Below are 19,856 nucleotides of genomic sequence, written 5' to 3'. Positions count from 1 at the left end.
CCTGCCAAGCCACATCACTGGGCTTTCAGGATCATGCAAAGATAAGGGATTCCTGCTCTTTGCAAGTTAGACCAGCATAAATAACGCCCTAGAAGATTCCAGGGGAAATCTCTCCTTCTTAACCAAAGTTATAGGCCATGTCTTAACCCCAGGCTGTGGCTGTGACTCTCCCTCCACCCCTTCTGCCACCCCCTTACCTCAGAGGCCCCTGGCCGTGGCACCGAGCTGCCTGAAGGCCACAGGCACCCTTCCTGAAGGTGGCAGGGGAGAGAAGCAAGGAACAAGAAACAGAAGAGAACCATTAGTCTCACCCCAGTGGCAGCAGCACCCAACAACCTGAAATACAACTTACTGAAAGGGGGTCCCCTGGCTCCTTGGACGGTGGTCAACCTGTCTAGAACTGGAGTAAGAAAGAACTGGTCCTTCGTACCACTCACACCCAAATGGAGGGCTGGGACAATAGGAAGAGTTACCAAACGTATTAGTTCCTGGCCACAGTGGACGTGGAGCAGATTTGAAGTCTATTACTGAATCTCTACACTCATGTGCTTCAGAATGACCATGGAACCCTGTTCAGCCGCTGCCTGGATTTGGGGAGTGTGGGTTAACTACTCAGGCAGAGGCTGCCCCAGCCCATATGCCCACATGCTGGGGCACTCAGCACAAAAACCCATTCCCAAAGCCTGAGTGCCCCTCAAATGTCCCCGGTGATTTTATTTCCCACAGGTATATTCACAGGTATAAATGAACTATAGTTGTTTCATGTATTTCCTTCAAAAGTGTTTGGTGAGGCTGACGAGCAGCAAGCGAGAGTTACTTCTAACACCATGAACATTCTCTCACAGAGTCCTTGGGCCCAGGTTTTGGTTACTTGGAGGGCCAGCTGGGCTCTCAGCTACAGCCCTAAGCTGTCTTGTTACTGCTACAGAAGCCTGTATTTTTGGATTCCCAGGAATATGTATGCTTGACCTTTAGAGATCACTCAGTCTCCCCAGAGCCCAAAAATGTCCCTAAGTAAAGACCTCCACAGTCAAACGCCCCAGCCCCGCAGACGCAAGGCCACGCTGTTCTTTTCTGTGGCCAGCGTCGGTTCTAGTATAAATACCTCCTCCTTGCTAAACAGGGTGTTTGTCCAACACACACCACCGTTCCTAAGATACTCCAGGCCATTCGGAATCAGCAGCAAAAATACAAACCAACCCAGCTGTGTTTAGAGGAAGTGTGGGCTTAAGGGTCTGACTATAAAGTTACGTAATGGACCATGACAGCTCTGGCGTGGTGACAGGTGAGGGACCAAACTTGAATCAAGTGGCGACCTTTCAGTGAAGTGGCCGGCGCCAGCCCTCAGCTCCTGCTCCCCCACCCCACCCCTGTCAAAGACGGCACTGGATTCCAGATTGCGGTGGTGACTCTGGTGCTGAAAACAGCTTGCAGAGTCCTCCTGAAGTGTCTGGGACTCCCACTGCCAACCTGCCTATCGGCCACTGTCACTGCTCCTCCCAGAGCTCTTCTTTTCCAGGGACCTCAGTGTTGTACTCTAACGGACCAGTCAATGGCACACAGGGCAGAGTGAAACTTGGTACCCTCTGATGGCCAGAAACAAGGCTACCAGGAGTCCCCAAAATCGAGGCTTCTGTTGTCTCAAAATGACAGTCCTCATCCCCAGTGGCTTCATCGCCCTAGACATTGGCAGAACCAGCAAAGGTCCACAAGGGCTCCAGGTCACCTGGGCACTGGCTTGCACTGAGCCCCCTGGCACGAGCTCCCTCCCCCGTCCCACTATTCCAGAGCAATCTCCCTGGTCACCTCCCTGCTTCTTGTGGGAGCCTTACCTGCACTCTGCTGCCACTGCGGAGTCTGGGGACCCTGTCCAGACCTCCCTCTCACTAGCATTGCCCCGGCCCTTCCCACAGCCACCAGGCCTGGAGCTTCCAAGTCTCCTGTCTGCGGAGTTCGCTGGCTCCTCCCCAAGTCCTTGCTCTGCCATGTGGCCAGCCCTCAGCCCCGAAGCCAGTCCTGTGTTCACCTCCGGAGAGCTCTCCTTCCCTGCCCCCAGCCAGGGCCCTGATGGTCACAGGGGATCCCAGGGCTGCCTCCTTTGTCCCGCCAGGGGAGGCCCAGCCTGCTTCTCTTCCTGTCTCTGCAGCTGCCACAGTTTCCCTGACAGTGACGACCTTCCTTCTCTTTAGGAAACTCACAGTCCCCAGAACTGGCAGCTGTTGTGTCTTGTCATGCTTGCTTCATCTTTTCCTCTAAATGTGAACTTAAAAAAATTACACAGACATGTGCATGTTTTTCCCTACAACGGCCATCATAGGTAAGCCAATCCACAGGGACTCGTCCTGCCCTGGGGTCTTCTGGAAGGAGCTCTGGGAGCAACATTTAAAAAGCAGGAGCCCTGCGCTTGACGCATGGTAATGTGCAGTGAATTTAAATTGCTACACAAGCAACCAATTCCTTCTTAAACTTGGCGAAAGCCTGCTCTCTCCCGGGAGAGCCTCAGCAGAATATTTGCGCACGGGAAGGTGTGTGAGCCCGACCCACAGTGGGCCCCTCTTCCCACACGGCACCCAGAGCCTGGCTCTGCGGCTCGCAGGAGAGGCTCTGGCCAGCTATGGGGAAACCACCAGAGCCCTCGCTTGTCACCTGGTCCCTCAGAGTTCCTGAGACTAGAAGAGGGGTGCAAGGGGCTGGCATGGCTGTGGCCTGCCATCTCCCAGCCATGTCTCATGATGTACCTCCCCACGGCTGCTTTGACCAGGCCACCATGGCCAGGTAGGGAGAGGGCCAGGGCAAACATGTGTCCCACACATGCCAGTATCAGTGTCCCGTCTGCTCCTGTTGCTCAAAGCAAGTGCATAGCTCTTCCTTACACACTTGCTAGCTTGGGAGAAAACAAGTGTCCTGCCCTGAGGTCCCTAAAGCCAGAGAGCAGATCCTGGAGCAGGAGGAGGGGGACTACAAGGGAAGAGGCATTCAGGCCCCTCCTCTCCGGAATGTCACTGCACGTCTGCGGGCAGGGGTGACCTGATGGGCGGAACTCCTCCTGCCTAGCTCTTGTTTTTGCAGGAATAATACAAAAGTGACATTAAAATCTCCAATGGGAGGAAGTGCCTCCATCATCCCATCCCCCTAATACTTAAGCAGTTTTCTGATTTCGAAGGCTTTCCCAGCTGGAAGCTGAGCAGGAGCATCTTCGGCTCCGGCCAAGTCTTCCTCTGCAGCAGGCCCAGGCGCCACCCTCCACCAGCGCTGTCCCCAGCTTCACTGAGGCAAGATCGAAAAAAAACGATTCCATCGCTTCTATTTTAGCAACTACATAACTCAGAATTTACTTAACTGCTTGCTGACAATGGCCCTCTGCCTGTTCACTTGCTCTCGCAGAACTCCTTCCCAGCCCTTTCACCCTGTGGCACAGAGACCTGCCGTGGCGACCACAATGGGCCAACAGTCAGAGAAGCTGTCACTCCACTCCTGGGCCCAATGCCACTGGGCACAGAACCCAGACCTGAGAGCGACCAGAGCTGGATCCCCCCACCCCGATCGTCACCTGGTGCTCACTCCAGTCTCTGCTCACTCCCTCACAGTGGTCACATGCTCCATGGGCAAAGTCACCCTAGGGTGGTTGGTGGAGCTGCGGGTTGTGCTCACCCTTCTTGCGGGGAGAACCTCGCTCTGAATGGTCAAGGAGTGACCTGGCCCTGTGCCCCGTGTCCCGAGGGCCTCGCACCAGTTGAGAAACCGAGGATTGCTGGATACGACGATGTGGTCCCCTTGTCCAGTCACCTTGGTTTCTTCATCTCCAAATGCCAGGGAGAAGGGCTTCCCTCCACAGCTGGCACCTGCTGGAATGGCCGCACTCCTTGGCACTCCTCAGGGAGCCAGCAGGGATCTGAAGGAGGAAGGTGGGCGCTCTGGCTGGGCTGCGCGGCTCCCCTCCCGTCGATGCCCCACAGTAGCTTGAGGAGTTCACAGAATTCGACAAGAACGGAATGTCACCACGCATCTCACAGAGGTGTCAATGCCTCCCCTCTTTTGCAGGCTCATTCCTCACAGGACACCTGCTAAGGAAGGGAAGCAGGACACGTCTGATCCATGCTACTTCCTTACACCACTACTAGGGACGTCCTTGCCGAGGATCTGGATCCCTCACAAGGCGGCACCTGAGACCAGGTCGCGCAAGCCCGCCAGGTGTTCCTGCTGCACCTTCCTTGGGGTGGGGGCAGCTGGGAAACAGGCAAGTGCTCTCTACAACTCCCAGGGCTCCTGCTGGCACCCTGACCCCTCATTCCACTTCAGGGAGCATTCCAGAATGTGAGTGGGTCGGAGGGACCCTCCTCTGGGATCACTTTGAATCAACTCTGGTCTGTTCGCTAAGGGGCACTATTCTCAAATGGCTCACGTCTTACACAGTCTCTGCACTGGCTCCTTGAGCTGTGCATCGTGTGTCTGGGCAGGACACCTGCTCCAGGAAGCTTACAAGGGGGCACCCAGTCCTGGGGCGAGGGGCTCCAGCTGGGTCTCAGGGTGCCCTCCTATGTGCAGTGCCCTGCAAACAAGCACATTCCTGATTCTCTAATATTCCCCCTGGAACAAAGGCATTAACAGACAAGGTAACCACCAGTTGTCCGAGGGCAATTTCACGTTACCCAGATGGGTGATAACAATGTTGGGCCCAGGTGCAGAGGGGGCACAGGAAGACAGACTCCTGGCCCCCAGCTTCCTGTCTGTGAGCTCTTGGCTTCTCCAAGCCTTGGTTTCCTTATTTGTGGAAGGAGCCTGTCAAGAGGCTCAAAAACCATATATGAAAATCCCTGCACGAGCGCCTTGGTGTGATACTCAGTAAATGGCTGCTGTGCCCATCACAGGCGGTGGTTACCAGCTGTTTTTATGCACAATTAGAGGGGATCGTTTCCTGTTCCCTCTCTGAAGACATGCCTTTTAAAATAGCAAGCTCCTTAAATTGTTCTTATTATTTTCAAATATTCCAAAGGTGGTGTTTTGAACAGGAAGGCGGAGAGAGGGCTGCTCACTGCTCCCTCTAGAGCTCTCCAGGAGCTAGCTTCTCCTCAGGCAGGGAGCTAGCCACACATGGCCCCAGCAGCGGCTCTTCAGGCTCTTCTCCTTAAGGCTGCCCACCAAGACTCCTGGATGCCAAATCCTCGGATGTCACAGAACAAAAGCCAGTGGTTGCAGGAGGACATCTGAACTCTGGACACATTGGTCCAGTCTGGCAAGTAGCTGCCCCAGAGGAAGTTGCCACAATTGTAAACCTCGGCAGTGGACAGGGGGAAATAAAGTGATTTTATAGCATTCAAGTCTGTGATGAGCTTGATTTTCCCCTGGATGCTCTTCCGCAATGATATCTTCATTATGAAGGAATCCGTGGTTATTCATCCTTCTGCTTAATGAGACCACACGGTCACTCAGGCTTGACTGTCTCTGAGGAAGATGAGAATATTTTTCTTCTAGGCATTCTGTGGGCAAAGCCCAGATGGCAGTGAACATGCCAAGGGAGAGGCTTTCCTGTGACAATGTCCCAGCCTACATCCACAGAAAGCACAAGGACATGTGTCTGTGACACAGAGAGACAGTGACAGTACCTTTATGGATATAGGTCCCATACATTACTACAAAAGATACACACTATCTACAACCGTGCATGTGTGTGTGTGTGTGTGTGTGTGTGTGTGTGTGTGTGTATCTGTCTTCTATGCTAAGCACACATGGAATCATGAAGTCCAGATCTCTGGCCCCTCTGGCTTGACTCTAGAACTTGCCTCAGTGAGCAGCCCTGGGGAGCACAGACATGAGGACTCAAGTCCTGGACCACTTCTAAGCCTGGCTGTTCATCAAAAGGCTTGACTATGGCTTAGGTCTGTAATCTCAGTGACTCTGGAGGCTGAGGCAGGAGGATCTCAAGTTTGAGGCCAGCCTTGCAACTCAGTGAGACGCTATCTCAAGCAAAACAAAAACAGCTAGAGATGTAGTTCAAAGGTAGAATACCCCTGGGTTCATAAGAAGGAGGAGGGGAGAAGGAGAACAGAAAAGAAGGCTCTCCTGAGTGAGCATAATTTCTCTCTGCATCTGTGGAAAGAGGCCCAGGGCAGCCTCAGATGATGAGGCTGAAGATGTGAGTTCAACACATCTTTACATTGGAGGAGCTGGGTCCTTATTTCCTTCCTTCTGGATGGCCTGCGAGAAGCCATTCCAATAGGGAAACCCCCCACTAAACAGCCACATAAAGAGAAAAAAGCCCCTGATCTTGCAAAGGATCATCTTCATTATGCCTTAATCAAGACGTGTCATTTCCAGATCTGGAGCACAATGTCTGGTTTGTTTCCACTTGACATATTTTGGGGGTGGCAGGAGGGAAGTACTATCAATGTGATGCTATTTGGAGGTGGAGTCTTTGGGAGGTGATTAGGATGGGAGGGTGGGGGTCCCCGTGGGTGGGCCTAGTGGCCTGGTAAGAAGAGGCCAGAGAGCTGGCAAGCCCTCCCCATCACTGAGGATGCAGGAGAAGTCCACAGTCTGTAACCCCGGGGGCGTCCCCAGGACCCGGATATACTACACTGTGACCTCTGACCTCCAGCCTCCAGAGCTTCGGGAAATACATGTCTACTCTTCAAAGCCAACCCTTCCATGGTGCTCGGTCACAGACTCCAGGCTAAGGCAGACTTTAGTTTTAGCTCTTAGGGTTAGATTTTGATCCATTTTGAGTCAATTTTTATGTATGCTTGAAGGTATCAACATCATTCTTTGGCATGTGGATACCCGGCTTCCCCAGCACCAGTTCTGAAAAGACTGCCCTTTCCCCACTGAGTGACCTTGGCACCCGTCTCAAAAAACCACTTGACCATGTATGTGAGGTTCTACTCTATTCCACTGGTCCATGTCTGTCTTTATACCAGGACCACACTACTGCTCTGTAGCACGTTTTTAAACCAGGAATTGTAAGACCTCCAACTTTTTCTTTTTCAGAATTATTTTGATTATTCAGGGTTTAGAGATAACATATGAATTTTAGAGTAGATTTTTTTATTCCTTCAAAAGGCATCACTGAGTTGTAGATTGCTTTGGGTAATACTGACATCTTAACAATATTAAGGTCCAATGTAGCCAGGTGCGGTGACATACACCTGTCATCCCAGAGGCTCAGGAGGCTGAGGTAGGAGGATTGCAAGTTTAAAGCCATCCTCAGCGATGGCGAGGTGCCACCAACCCAGTGAGACCCTGTATCTACATAAAATACAAAATAGGGCTGGGGAGGTGGCTCAGTGGTTGAGTGCCCCTGAGTTCAAACCCTGATTACCCCCTACCTCCCCCAGAAAAGGTCCAATCCACAGCCAGGTGCAGCGGTGCACACCTGTACACCCAGCTACTTAGGAGATGGGGGTAGAAGGATGGCAAGTTCCAAACCAGTCCAGGAAACTTAGGAAGACCCTGTTTCAAAACTAAAACACCAATAATAACGACAACACCCAGAAAAAAGCTGGAGATGTAGCTCAGTAGTAGAACATCCCTGGGCTTAACTGACAGTACCACCACCAAAAAGAGAGATCCAATCCATGAATATGGGATGTTTTCTCATTTATCTGTGTCTTTTTTATTTCGTTCAGTTTATAGTCTTTAGCCCCCTCTGTTAATTTTATTTCTAAGCATTTTTAATAATTTTTTGTTTATTGCTTTTTGTTGTGCTGGGATCAAATCCAGGACCTCATGCATGCTAGACAAGCACTCTATTATGGAGCTACTTCCCCAGTCCACATTTTAATATTTCTGATGGTATTGTAAACTGAATCCTTTTCTTAATTTACTTATTATAGATTGTCCATTGTTAATATAAAGAAATACACCTGCACACATTGATTTTGTATCCTACTACTTGGTTGAATTCATTTATTATCTCCGTGTGTGTGTGTGTGTGTTGGTGTGCCTGTGTGTGTCCAGGTTTTCTACACATAAGACTAGGCCATCTACTAGAAGAGATATTATTCTTCCTTTTCATTTAGAATACCTTTACTTTATTATTTTTTCTAACTGCCCTGGCTAGGACTTTTTTTTTTTTTTTTGTACCAGGGATTGAACTCAGGGGCACTCAACCACTGAGCCACCTCCCCAGTCCTATTTTGTATTTTACTTAGAGACAGGGTCTCACTGAGTTGCTTAGCACCTAGCTTTTGCTGAGGCTGGCTTTGAACTCTTGATCCTCCTGCCTCAGTCCCCTAAACTGCTGGGATTACAGGTGTGTGCCACAGTGCCCAGCCCCTGGCTAGGATTTCTAATAAATATTATGTTTAAAATGGTAAAAGCAGGCAGCCTTGTCTTGTTCCTAATCATAGAGCAAAAGTTTTCAGCCTTTTACTACTGAGTATGATGTCAGCTTGGTTTTTTCATAGATGGACCTGATGATGTTGGGTTACTTTCCTTCTATCCAACTTTGTGTGTTTTTATCATGAAAGACTGTTGAATTTTATCAAATACTTCTGTATTAGAAGAGAGGAGAGAGAGAGAGAGAGAGAGAGAGAGAGAGAGAGAGAGAGAGAGAGAGAGAGAGAGAGAACCATGAGTTTTCCTCCCCTTCTTTCTGTTAATGTGCTATATAACATTAATTGGTTTTTGTATGTTGAACCATCCTTGCATTCCAGAGATAAATCCTACTTTTCTACTCCCAGTACTGGTGATGGAACCCAAGGCCTTGTGCGTGCTAGGCAAGCACTCTACTATTAAGTTACATTCCAAACACTTTAAAAATAAAATTTTTTAAGAAGTTTGAGACAGGGTCTCATTAAATGTCCAGGCTGACCTCATATTTGTGATCCTCTTGCCTTAGCCTCCCAAGTATCTGGGATCACAGAAGACATGCACACTATACTCAGCTTAAATACTACCTTTAATGTGTTACTGAATCTCATTTGCTAGTATTTCATTGATGATTTCTGCATCAATAATCAAGGGATACAGGATTATGGTTTTCTTTGTGTGCCTGTGTGTCTTCATCTGACTTTCTTGACCTCACAGAATGAGTTAGGAAGGGTCTAAAAGGACTGGTGTCAATTCTTTAATTGTCTGGTAGAATTCACCAGTGAAGCCGACTGGTCCAGGGCTTTTCTTTATTGAGAGGCCTTTAATTACTGTTCAATCTCCTTACTAGTTAAAGATCTATTCAGATCTCCTATGTCTTCATGAGCAGTTTGGCACGGTGTTTCTAGGTGCTTCTAGGAACTCATCCATTTCACTGCAGTATCCGTTCATTTGCATACAGTGGTTCATGGTCTTCTCCTGTAATCCTCTTCATTTCTGTATCTCCTGGGTCACTTTTCACCCAAGTGTACCACGTTTTATACAAGAGAAGAGTGGCCTGTGGTCACGACATGGCACAGCCTCCTGCCTTAGGTCCATGTGCACTGTGACCATGTATGCGGCTATCCCCAGGCCCTGGACTTCCCTGGGCTTATGCTTTCAGAGATATGTTCCTTTCCATGTGCAGGGATGACACGAGTCATTGGATCTGGGATCTGGAAACACTGTGGAGAATGCCTGCTATGGTACTTTATCAAACTGTGTTTTTTAGTCTCTTAGAAAACTGGAAAATCAATTTTAGTCAGTCACAGCCAGTTTCCAAAACAATGGAACAGACTAGACACGATCTGTGTACTCCATTTGAAGGTTTTATTTGGCGAAACATGGTTGAGTAGATGAGGCTTGGCAATTGTGTAAAATATATTTCTTACTATTCTTCATGGTCAAGACCAGTTTGAAATCCTCTGATCTAAACCACTTATCCCTCATTTTAGATGGAAGGGAACTGAGTTTCAAATAAGGTCTACTACTTGCTGTAGGTGACAGGGACCATTTGTGGCAAAGCAAGGCTGGCTTCTGCATGTTTGGGCTTCTATTCGAGGGTTCCTCCCACTGAGTCAATGAACCCCAGGGCCTCCTAGACTTGCAGATCTACCCCCCTTATTGCAGGGTAAGAATTTACCTTAAGAGGCAGATCCCGTCTCTGGATGCCCAGCACACCTTCTCCCCTTCCACCCCTCCGCCAGCCAAATGCTTCCCTGGCTCTGTGCTTTCCAACTCTAGGTGGCGGTAACAGCTCAGGTGGAAAGCCAAGACCTCTAGCTGGCACCCTGTGCTCACAGACTGTTCCTTCCCGGGAATCCATCATCAGACTTCTTCCTGAGACTCAACGATTCCCTCCTAACTCTGCTCAATCTAGGGCATGTCCCTTTAGAGAAAAGACAAATCATCCAGGAAGCTCTGTTGGGAAGAAAAGAAAGGGAATCCTTTCTATTTCTAGAATAATACAATAGCTTAGGGAGGAAAAGAAGCTACAAGGTGCCTCTGGCAGCCTGGTGGTGGTGGAGCAATTAGACCGCAAGAGAAGGCAGCTGGAAGTCGGGGGCTCAGAGTAGCAGGGAAAGGTGGGGTCACACTGCCAACCTAGAGCCAGGCAGCACCTGGTGCCGGTCCTCACCTGTTACCTTGAGAGAGGGAGGCCAGGTACAGGGGTGAGTGCTTCACCCAGCAGCCACAGGACTGGCAGGGGATTAATATGCAGCCAGGACCCAGTCCTGTGGAGTCCCCCCAGCCAGGGCACCCAGAAATAGAATCACTGGGAGAAATTTGTATTTTGTTTTCAGAACAAAACCACACCAACTAAGTAAAAAAATGAACTTTACCATTAGATTATAAATGCTACTGGCCTAGATATTTAAAAGGTTACCGTAAGTTTTTGTGTAAATTTTTTCTTAAATTTTATTTAAAAATATTACATTGGCTTCTTTTTCTGCAGCACAAACCAAGATCAAATGAGTTACTCTGGGGTCTACCAGTGTCAGGACTTTGCTGGATTTGCTTTCAGCACCTGTTCCTATGAGCATTTTTCTAATTGTAAAAGGGGCGCATTTGAGCTGAGGGTGTGGCTCAGCAGTAGAACACATGCTTAGCATGTGCAAGCCCTGGGTTTGATCCTCAGCACCACACACACAAAGAATATATATATATATATATATATATATATATATATATATATATATATATATATATTAAAGCAATATATGCATGCGTCTTCACCATGAAAGTCGTAGCTGCACAGCCCAGGGACCCTTGGTCCACACCCCCTCCCAGAGCAGCATCAGTTTGCTGGGGGTCAATCCTTCTAGAGCATCATTTTGTGACTTGGACATCCATCTTCCTGAGTCTCACTTGGCTTAGTACCACCAGATGACACTTAGCTTCATCACTGACATTGCTACACGACTTACCCTAACTGGACTGTGGGCTGTACCAAAGCTCACGTCTATCCTCGGTGGACAAAACAGGGAGAAGGAAGATCTAAGGATCCTCAGATCTGGGGGACCCGCAGGCTCTTGTGGTACTCCCCACAGTGCTCTGAGAGTGGTGACATCAGTAGACATCGGAGCTCCTCACGTGGCTTTAGAGACACACTTGGCCATTAGCAAGTCTACCTGCTTCTGTTCCAATGAGAATCCGCTGGGCAATGGTGAAGGTCCAGCATTCTACCCACTTCCACCTACCACCTTGGCCTCCCGTTCCTCCAACTTGACGGAGACCTTCTCAATGTGCTGTCATGGTCATCTATCGCCTATGCTTGACCACACAAACGCCCTCACTCAGGCCTGAAGAGAAACAGTGTGGCTGGCCATCAGAGGCTCATGCTGGGAGCGTCCAGCCAGGCACCGAGCTGCCCGGGCCGTCCACCTGGCACTCAGAAATGGAGAATGGTCCCTGGAGGTTGATATCAGACACATCTGGTCTCAAGGTGCCACCAGAACCTGTCTCCCTAACGGGGAAACTGCCCTGCCACCTCTTCACCCCGCAGACAGCACTCTTCTGTAGTCTAGGACGTCACAAGTGGGGCTGTGACAACTACATCATTAAGTGGACATTTAGTTCATTTATTTTAACTTTACTGAAAATAATTAATTTCTATCATTTTATAAATTCTTTTCTAAAGTCTGAAGCAGGTAAAGATGAGAAAAGGCACACTTCAGTCAGCAAGAGCAGAGGTGCGGCCCTCCATTCTCTGTCCCCCTTGCTGGACCCCAGGACTTGGCCTGCAGGCCTCTCACACACCCATGGAGCATCTGTTTAGGGAAGATCTGGAAGGAGTGTGGACTAGGCCAAAAAAGGCAGCCGCCACATCCAGCGACCCTGGGGAGGTCCCTCCCACAGTGAGTTCTGAGCCTAGCATGGCAGGTTCCTGAGCACAGAGGTGTTCTGGCCACTAGCCACACACCGGCAACTGCCTCCTCTGGCCACCCCTGCTCCCAAGGCTGAGCTGCAGATGTGCAAAGACAAATCATCCACTGCCCCCTCTTCCCTCTCAGCCACAGGCTCTAGCCACAGAGGTGGGGGGCTGTGGGGGCCACAGGTGACCATGTCGGGCCAGGCGCAGGACACTCTGCATCCTGTTGACCCCCCAACGTTTGTACCCCTAAACTAGGAAGAATGGTTTTCACTTCCACAAGAACATTCTCCTCCATTTTTCTGGAAACCAGTGGTCTTTTCTATTTTAGCTTTTATCCTGTGGCTGAGGCCTAGGTGCCACCGAGTATTTTCTTAAAAACATGACTATTACGCTAGTGACAGTGACAGTCCCCCAGCTCTGAGGATCCACAGAGAGCAACAGGGTACAGCCACAGGCAAGCAGAGGCCTGGCTTCTCAGTGACGGTTTCACTGAGAAGTGGAGAAGATGCCAATTCCGATTTTTATGTCACATCTCCCAATTTTTAAAAAAGTTGATTCTGGTTTTGTCAGAATTCTCTTGGGGGGGAAAGGACATGCGCTGGCCACGTTCCAGGCCATCTCTGCAGATCCTGCAGGGGCCGTCTTTGGGTGTCAACCTGCCCCCTGCAGGGCACTTTGGATCTGAGGAACACAAGTTTCTGCATCAACAGAGGGAACAACCACAAAGTCCTGGTCTTCCTGTCCAACAGCCTGGGGGACAGAAGAAATGTCCTCCTTCCTCCTGTGGGCCTGTGTCTCCTACAGAATTGGCCTAAAGAAGGGTCTCCTTGGGGAGGCCCAGGGAGCTGGATTTTCACACCTGATTTAATTCCTGCAGAAGCTGATAAGGAAGAAATGCCAGGCATAATTGAAATCGCTGGATTTTAGGTCAAAAATGGCTGAGAATCTATAACTGCATGTGTCCAAACTTAGTGAAAGTCCCAGCCACCTCTGCCCACCCGCTGTCTCCCAGGGCCAGGTCTCTCAGGGCTGCCTCAGGAAGGACTGGAGATGCAGATCACGAACCCGCTCGCTGTGGTTGGCCTCACTGAAGCTTTTACTTTTCTTGCAATTTAATTTGAGCCTAGGTGGCTATTTTTCATTTTCACTCAGAAATGGCTGCTTCAACCAAATTCAGGGCCAGGATCAACCGTCCTCAGGCTTCCCTGGAACACACGTGTCACAGACACTGGGGGTGAAGGCTGAGTGGCCCTGGGGAACACAGATGCCCTCTGTGGTCCTTCCTCTTACACACATGGATGCAGACAAGGGACAAGGGCAGGAGGTGCCCATTAAGAAAGCAGGGTCTCTGAGTCAGGGGCAGAGTGTCTGTTCTGTGGCAACCGCATGGTCCCTGTGAAGCCGAGCCATGTTGGGTGCCCCTACAGGAAGGGTCCACAGAGAGCCACTGACTCTCCCCAGCACCAAGGACCCTCAGGGCGACTGAGGTCTATTTTATCAACCTCAGTCTGGCGTTTTGGTCAAAGTGGGAAGCCCATTAATGAGAAGGGGGTAGTGAGGTTTCTGCAACCAGTTTTAAACAAATATTTAAACAAATATTTACCTATGTGCTCATGAGAACTCACAAGGGCCAAAGCCCGCAGATATGAGGTGTTCGCTGCAAGGCAATGATGAGCCGGTCCCCACAGAGAGGCCTGCAGGGGCGCCCTGCACCCACAGGCTGCCTGCCAGCAGGGCTCTGGAGCCACCTGCTCCACAGGACTCAAGGGAGGAAAGCCCTAGGACTTAGAAGCCCACTGACAGGGAGGGCTGCAGCAGCTCCCAGGGCTGTGGACAGAGCACACTGCACATACCCACGTCCTCACCAGTCACCTGCCCCAAGGGGCACAGACTGGAACACCCGAGGGGCAGCCTGGGAGGCCCGCCCACATGTGGTCAGTGGGAGCAGAGCCCTTCCTGCCTTGCTGTGACAGCCCAGCCATGCCCCTGTCCAGCTCCTGCTAGCTCCTCCAGGGAGGGTGGTGGACACAGGCCAGCACTTTGGGGTGCCGAGAAAGCAACCTGGAAGGGCAACTTGAAAACTGCCAACTAGGCCTGGGCACCAGGGTAGAGGAGGCAACAGGTGTTGGGCCAGTCCCAGCTACTTCCTGACACACAGCCCACCCACAAGCTCAAGTGGCTGGCAAGATCCCCAGCGTCCCCTAGGAAGACCGAGACAATGGCGGGTGGACCCTGCAGGGATGATGGGGAGGTGTCCTCCAGGCTCTGGTAGGTGTTTGGGGAGTGCCTGGACCAATCATTCCCAAGGCAGGGCCCCAGCCCAGCCCTCCGCTGTACACCCTCATCCATCAGCACGGCGCCTGGGCAACCTGCGGGGCAGACACAGCACTATTCACTTCAGGGACCCCTTGGGTGGGGCCTCCCTGGCCACTGCAGAATATTTAGATCTTCCCTATAGAACCGCAATCCCCAGTTGTGACAACCTGGCCTAGCATTACTGTCCAATGTCCCCAGGGAGGTGAAACCACCCCTGGTTGAGAATCACTAGTGTGAACTAACCAACTGCTGTCCTGATACTGGAGGAAGGGTATTGGCCATTCTTAAAAATAACCAGGGAGAAATAGGCAGTTAGGGGACAGGAGGCCTGGAGGGGGAGGGCACACCTCCTCTGGGAGAGGGCTTCTGTGAGGGACTGTCAGGGGCGGAGTAACAGGGACTCGAGTGTGTGTGTGTGTGTGTGTGTGTGTGTGTGTGTGTAGGACAGAGGAGGGTTTGCTTCTCCCTAGTTGGCGCTCTTCCCTTTGGTGGAACCCTAAGCTAGGCTGACAGTCCCAGCCAGGACACAGGGCTGAGGTTGGGAACCCACGCACCCTGGTCATGGTTGAAATGCACCTCAGTTTTATGAGGCATTAAGCGGAGCCTCCTGCCAGGCTATGTGGGGACCCACTATTGCAATTCATTGAGAGGGAATATACCAGCCTTGAGGGCAGCACCCAGCTCTGGGTCACTCAGAGAAATGGAAGGAGAGCACCGAGCTCAGGAATCAAAGGCCTTGTTGTGTGGGCTGCCCCTGCACGGGCCCAGCTCTGTGCCCGAACCCAGCTCTCGGGGCACAGCTTCCAGATGCCTGCTGACAGGATGGAGCTCCAGGATGAAGACTTCTGGGGACACCATTCACTAGCTAGTGACTGACTTCACTTGCTGCCCAGTGGAAAGACTGGAAGGCCCCAAAAGTCACTAAATCACCTTTCCAGTTTCCAGAGAGGGAGGCCCTGCTGGTCAGCCAGCCAGTGTCCCCTGCCCCAGGTGCCCATGAGTTTTGAAGAGGGCTTCTTGGGAACACAGCTCCAAATGAAACAGAAGACCCTTTCCAAGCAAAAGCACGTTGGAGTTCTGCTGCCTGCCTTTTAAAAACTGGCCTCTGGCTTGCTGCTGGTGGTCAGTGTATGGGGGACAGCTGTAGTACGGCCACCACCTGGCTGACATTCACAGTCCTTTTACTAAGGGAAGGAGGAGATGGCTGATCTTTCTGGGGTTCTCAAATCGCTGTTGTGATGAGATTCTCTTCCTGCTCCCTCTAGACTCAGGAGCATTGTGTGTATTTTATGCTCAGAACAATTGGTTCTCTTCTTTGGATAACACAGTGGTCCTGGGGCACCAGGGCACTCAGTGAGTGCAGACGGCACAGTCCTGAAGGTGCACATGACAAGCTCCTGGGAACCACCATGGTGTGAGGAAGCAACCAAACAGGGCTGGAGGGGCCTGGTGGGCGAGGCTGGGGACCAGGAAGGCTAAGGGGAAGCAGGTGAGGTTTCAGGAGGCGGGGCAGAGGCTGTTAGGAATGATTGCCATCTCTGCCCTTCCAGTGGCAATGGAGGTGGGAGGGTGAACCAGTGGTACCCACCTCTGCCCTCTACCTGACCTGGCACACAGGCACACCTTACCTCCACCCATGGGGATGGCCAAGTCATCGGCTCCTGGGTGACTCTATGGCCCCAATGAAACAGGATCCTGCAGTCTCAAGGGGCCTCAGGGATTCTGGGCCCAGATGTCACTCCACGATACTCAATGGGACGGCTGTACCTCACACCCCCAACAGACTCCCTAAGTCACCATAGGAGGCAGTTATCATACGGCCCTAAAACGTACCTCCTGTCTCAGAAAACAAGAGAGGCTGAGTACGCCCACCAAGACTCCACACTGGTCTCGCTGAGAGCCATTGGGATCACAAACTGTGAAACAGGCCCAGAATGGAAAGCTCTAGAGCTCCTGGTTTCCTGGGTCTGTCCACAGAGCAGGTGAGCTGGACATTACTGCTTTACCAGGGGAGGAAGGTTCCCAGGGAAAGAAAACTTTAATTAGGGCTCGAACCCTAATTACAGGGTTCACCTGGCTGCTTGTGAGCAGCACATCACCCTCACCTGAGCTGGCACTTGCTCTCCACCGCCGCACCTGTCTCCTCCACTGACCCACGCCCAAGCCTCACTGGCACATCTTGTGACACAGGAGCATCACCAGAAGCCCCCCGGGCCAAGTTGAAGAGCAGATTTCAACCTAACTACCCAAATCTAATGCCGAGGGAGAGCAGCGCCCCCTGCAGGGCTCCCAGGGGATGCAGGGTTCAAGAGCTGGCTGGGCTAGCCTGTGCCACAGACCGCTTCCAGGCAGTGGGCAGCCTAGGAGGGACCAGAGGGGTTTCCGGGGGACTGTCATGTCTCTTTGTGAAATGGGTGCTGAACACTTAGGATGTACGTGCTTTTCCCTACGCCCTCAACTTCCCCGAACCACAGCGGCTGATGTGAAAGTCTGACCCACTTGACTTCTGGAGCCCAAGAAGTTACCAGCGGAACCCTGGGGCAGCCCAGGCCACACTCACCGGCTGCAGCCCGTCCTCCTGCCTCCTGCTCTGGCTCGGGCGGTTGATGAAGGACCGCGTGGAGACCTTGTAGTGATTCAGCAGGCAGACGATGACCACGACCATCACCGTGACCACCACGACGATAATGATGATCTGGGCAAACTCCAGCTCCGCTGCGGGAGAAGAGGACAGTGTGAGCCTCCGCCCTGCAGGGGACCCGGCCTGGGCAGTTAGCACAGCCAGGCGGCGAGGGCCCCGTATGACCACAGCAGACAAAAACCACGACCCCACTCGAAGAAGAAGAAATGAGCGCAGTGGCCGAGCTGGCACATGACTGGGACACCTGGGGCTGGAGGAACGCTGAAGCCTGAGCTCCAGCTACACCAAGGCCAGGTGCAGGCCCACTGCCCAAGATCACCTCCAGACTGGCTTCCTTGTCTTGAGGATACCCTGAGAGGGGGCTTTTTCCAGCGGCCCGAGGTGCTGCCAAACACTGTTCCTGGACTTTGCTTTTGCAATCTCATGAGGGGCCCTTAATAAAGTTGTCCTGTTGGCTCCAGAGCTGCTGGTGATGACTGCCCTGTGGTCAGGGGAGAGTCCACAGCCAGCCCAAGAGCTTGCCATGGCAGGCTGCATGGCCACCCCCTGGTGCTGAGCAGTCACCTGTCCACCCACCTGCCCTTGGAAGCTGAAGCCCAGGCTCCAGTTGTCTACTCCCCCATCCTGCCAGATGACATCCTCCACCTTCCTCTAAGAGCCTGGCCAGTGCTGCGTGCACCCCAGAAAAGAGCTGGGAGCTGAGAGCTGCAGATGCACTGCATGGGGAGCCGCTGAGGCCCGGGACACAGGCCAGGGCACCCTCGCTGCCAGTGAAAGGCCACAAGGAGTTCAGCTCTTTCCGCTGGACTCGGATGACTCAAGGAGGCCCACGAGGCAATGCCCAGAGTGGCTCTGGGGACCGGCAGCCAATGCCCAGGGCCAGGCTCCTCACCCCCCTGAGTGCCTGCCTTTGCTCTGGACAACCCCTGAGGCCTGGTGCAGAGATCAGCCCCGGAGCCTGCCTGAGTGCTCTTTCCTATAGGGAGGAATCTCCCCAATTTATGTTCCCCTAAAGGTCCAGGGTTTACTAGAAATTTTCATGGTGGGCACCTTCTGGAAAAGACCAAGATTGCCTGCAGAGAGCAGGGCTGGGGACCACTGCAGCTGGGGTCCACAAATCAAGGGACTCTATGCCCACAGGCTGTGGGAACCGTGACATGTTTGCTGACTTAGACACACTATGTCCAGGACTCTTGTCCTTGGCACATGCCTTCCCAGGTCTGGGATGCCTGGCCTTGACCCTGTGTCTCTCAGGACCTCACCCCCATGCTCCACATGACTCCCCAGCTGCCTGTCTGCACCCCCTTCACCTCTTCTGACACTAGGCACAGCTTCATGTGTTTTCTGCCTGCTTTTTGTGAAAGTGTGACAACGAGCTCCTGTTACTGACTCAGTGCTCCTGGTGTCTGGCACCTGGTGGCACCTGGCAGTGGCTCTGAAGTGAGGTTGACTGATCAATGACCGGAGCACACCTGGGCCCAGAGCAGGAGCTCGGGCATGTGGCCTAGGGTGGGCTCCCCCGAGGACAGCCACCACTGATGGACAGAGAGCTACACTGGCCACACAGGACAACAAGGATAGCTGTGAGGAGCCCTGGGTTCTACGTCAAGGGCCAGCCTCCAACCTGCGGGTGGTGGCACCAGCAATGAGCTAGTTATGAGGCAGGGTGCTCACACTGATCAGGCCAGAGCCATGGACACGGGGACAGATGGAACCCCAACCACATCTGGTTTAACAGCTCCTCATCGACAGGTAAGTAGCAGGAGATTCACAAGCTGCCTTTCAGGGTAAAGCGTGCCACAGGGTCACAGGGGGTCTCTTTTCTCAAGATAGTTTCACTACTCTGTGGAAACAGAGGGAGAGGAATGTGAGGGTGACCACAAGGGGTCCCACACACAGGCCTCAGGGTCAACACTATACCCAGAGGACATCTTCCTAGGCCATCTTTCCTTGAACACGGAAAGCTATGCAGAGCAGATCACAAATTTCGTTTCCTTAATTCTATGAGCATTATTTGTCTAATTGTGTCTCCTGTGAAAAGGATTTTTGTTATAAAAATAACCAAACGTCTTGCAAATTCAAACAATACGGAGTACACACTACTGAATCCGGCGCCTGCCCTGTCCACCGAGCTGGGATGGACGGGGGCCTCACTACCTGTTAGGCTAGTATCTACCGCTGACACGCCCCCAGCCCTGGCTACTGCTTTTTAATTAGTGGGATCGCTGTGCAATGTATTGCTCTGTTTTTTCCACTTAATCCATCACAGACGTCTCTAAACAAGAACACAGGTAAATCAACCTTGTTCTTGAAGGACGTCGTCCATTGCAGAACACACATCCATGCGAGTCACATTCTCCAGCTGGCCGATGCTTAGGGGTCTGCTGTTTTTCCTTCTTCTTATGACCAGAAGAAGAGTGTGCATGTGTGTCTGTGCACGTGTGTGATAGTACGCATTTGTCAATATGCCCACAGAAAGATTCCTTATAAGTGGAATTTTGCCAGGCAGGATAGCATAGGGCTGTAATCCCAGCAACTTGGGAGGCTGAGACAAGAGGATCACAAGTTTGAGGCCAGGCTCAGCAACTTAGACCCTATCTCAAAATAAAATTAAAAAGGGCTGGGGATGTAGATCAGTGGTAGATGGTAGAGCACCCCTGGGTTCAATCCCCAGTACAA

At 51.8% G+C, this 19,856-nt stretch overlaps 1 protein-coding gene across 6 annotated transcripts in view; it reads right to left on the bottom strand.

Annotated features, from left to right (window-relative positions):
* Positions 1 to 19,856, bottom strand: part of Ldlrad4 (low density lipoprotein receptor class A domain containing 4) — a 366,677-nt gene that overhangs the window by 8,369 nt on the left and 338,452 nt on the right. For all 6 annotated transcript variants that reach the window (XM_071602501.1, XM_071602502.1, XM_027920672.3 and 3 more), the window contains 2 exons: positions 17,097 to 17,251; positions 198 to 251 (listed from right to left, as the gene is read on the bottom strand). In XM_071602501.1, the coding sequence (XP_071458602.1) occupies positions 198 to 251; positions 17,097 to 17,251 (209 nt within the window). The remainder of the gene's footprint in view (positions 1 to 197; positions 252 to 17,096; positions 17,252 to 19,856) is intronic.

This window comes from Marmota flaviventris, chromosome 16 (assembly GCF_047511675.1).
Source record: "Marmota flaviventris isolate mMarFla1 chromosome 16, mMarFla1.hap1, whole genome shotgun sequence".
Taxonomy (NCBI): domain Eukaryota; kingdom Metazoa; phylum Chordata; class Mammalia; order Rodentia; family Sciuridae; genus Marmota; species Marmota flaviventris.
Note: the sequence above shows the minus strand (reverse complement) of the source record. Positions and strands in the feature narration are given on the sequence as shown.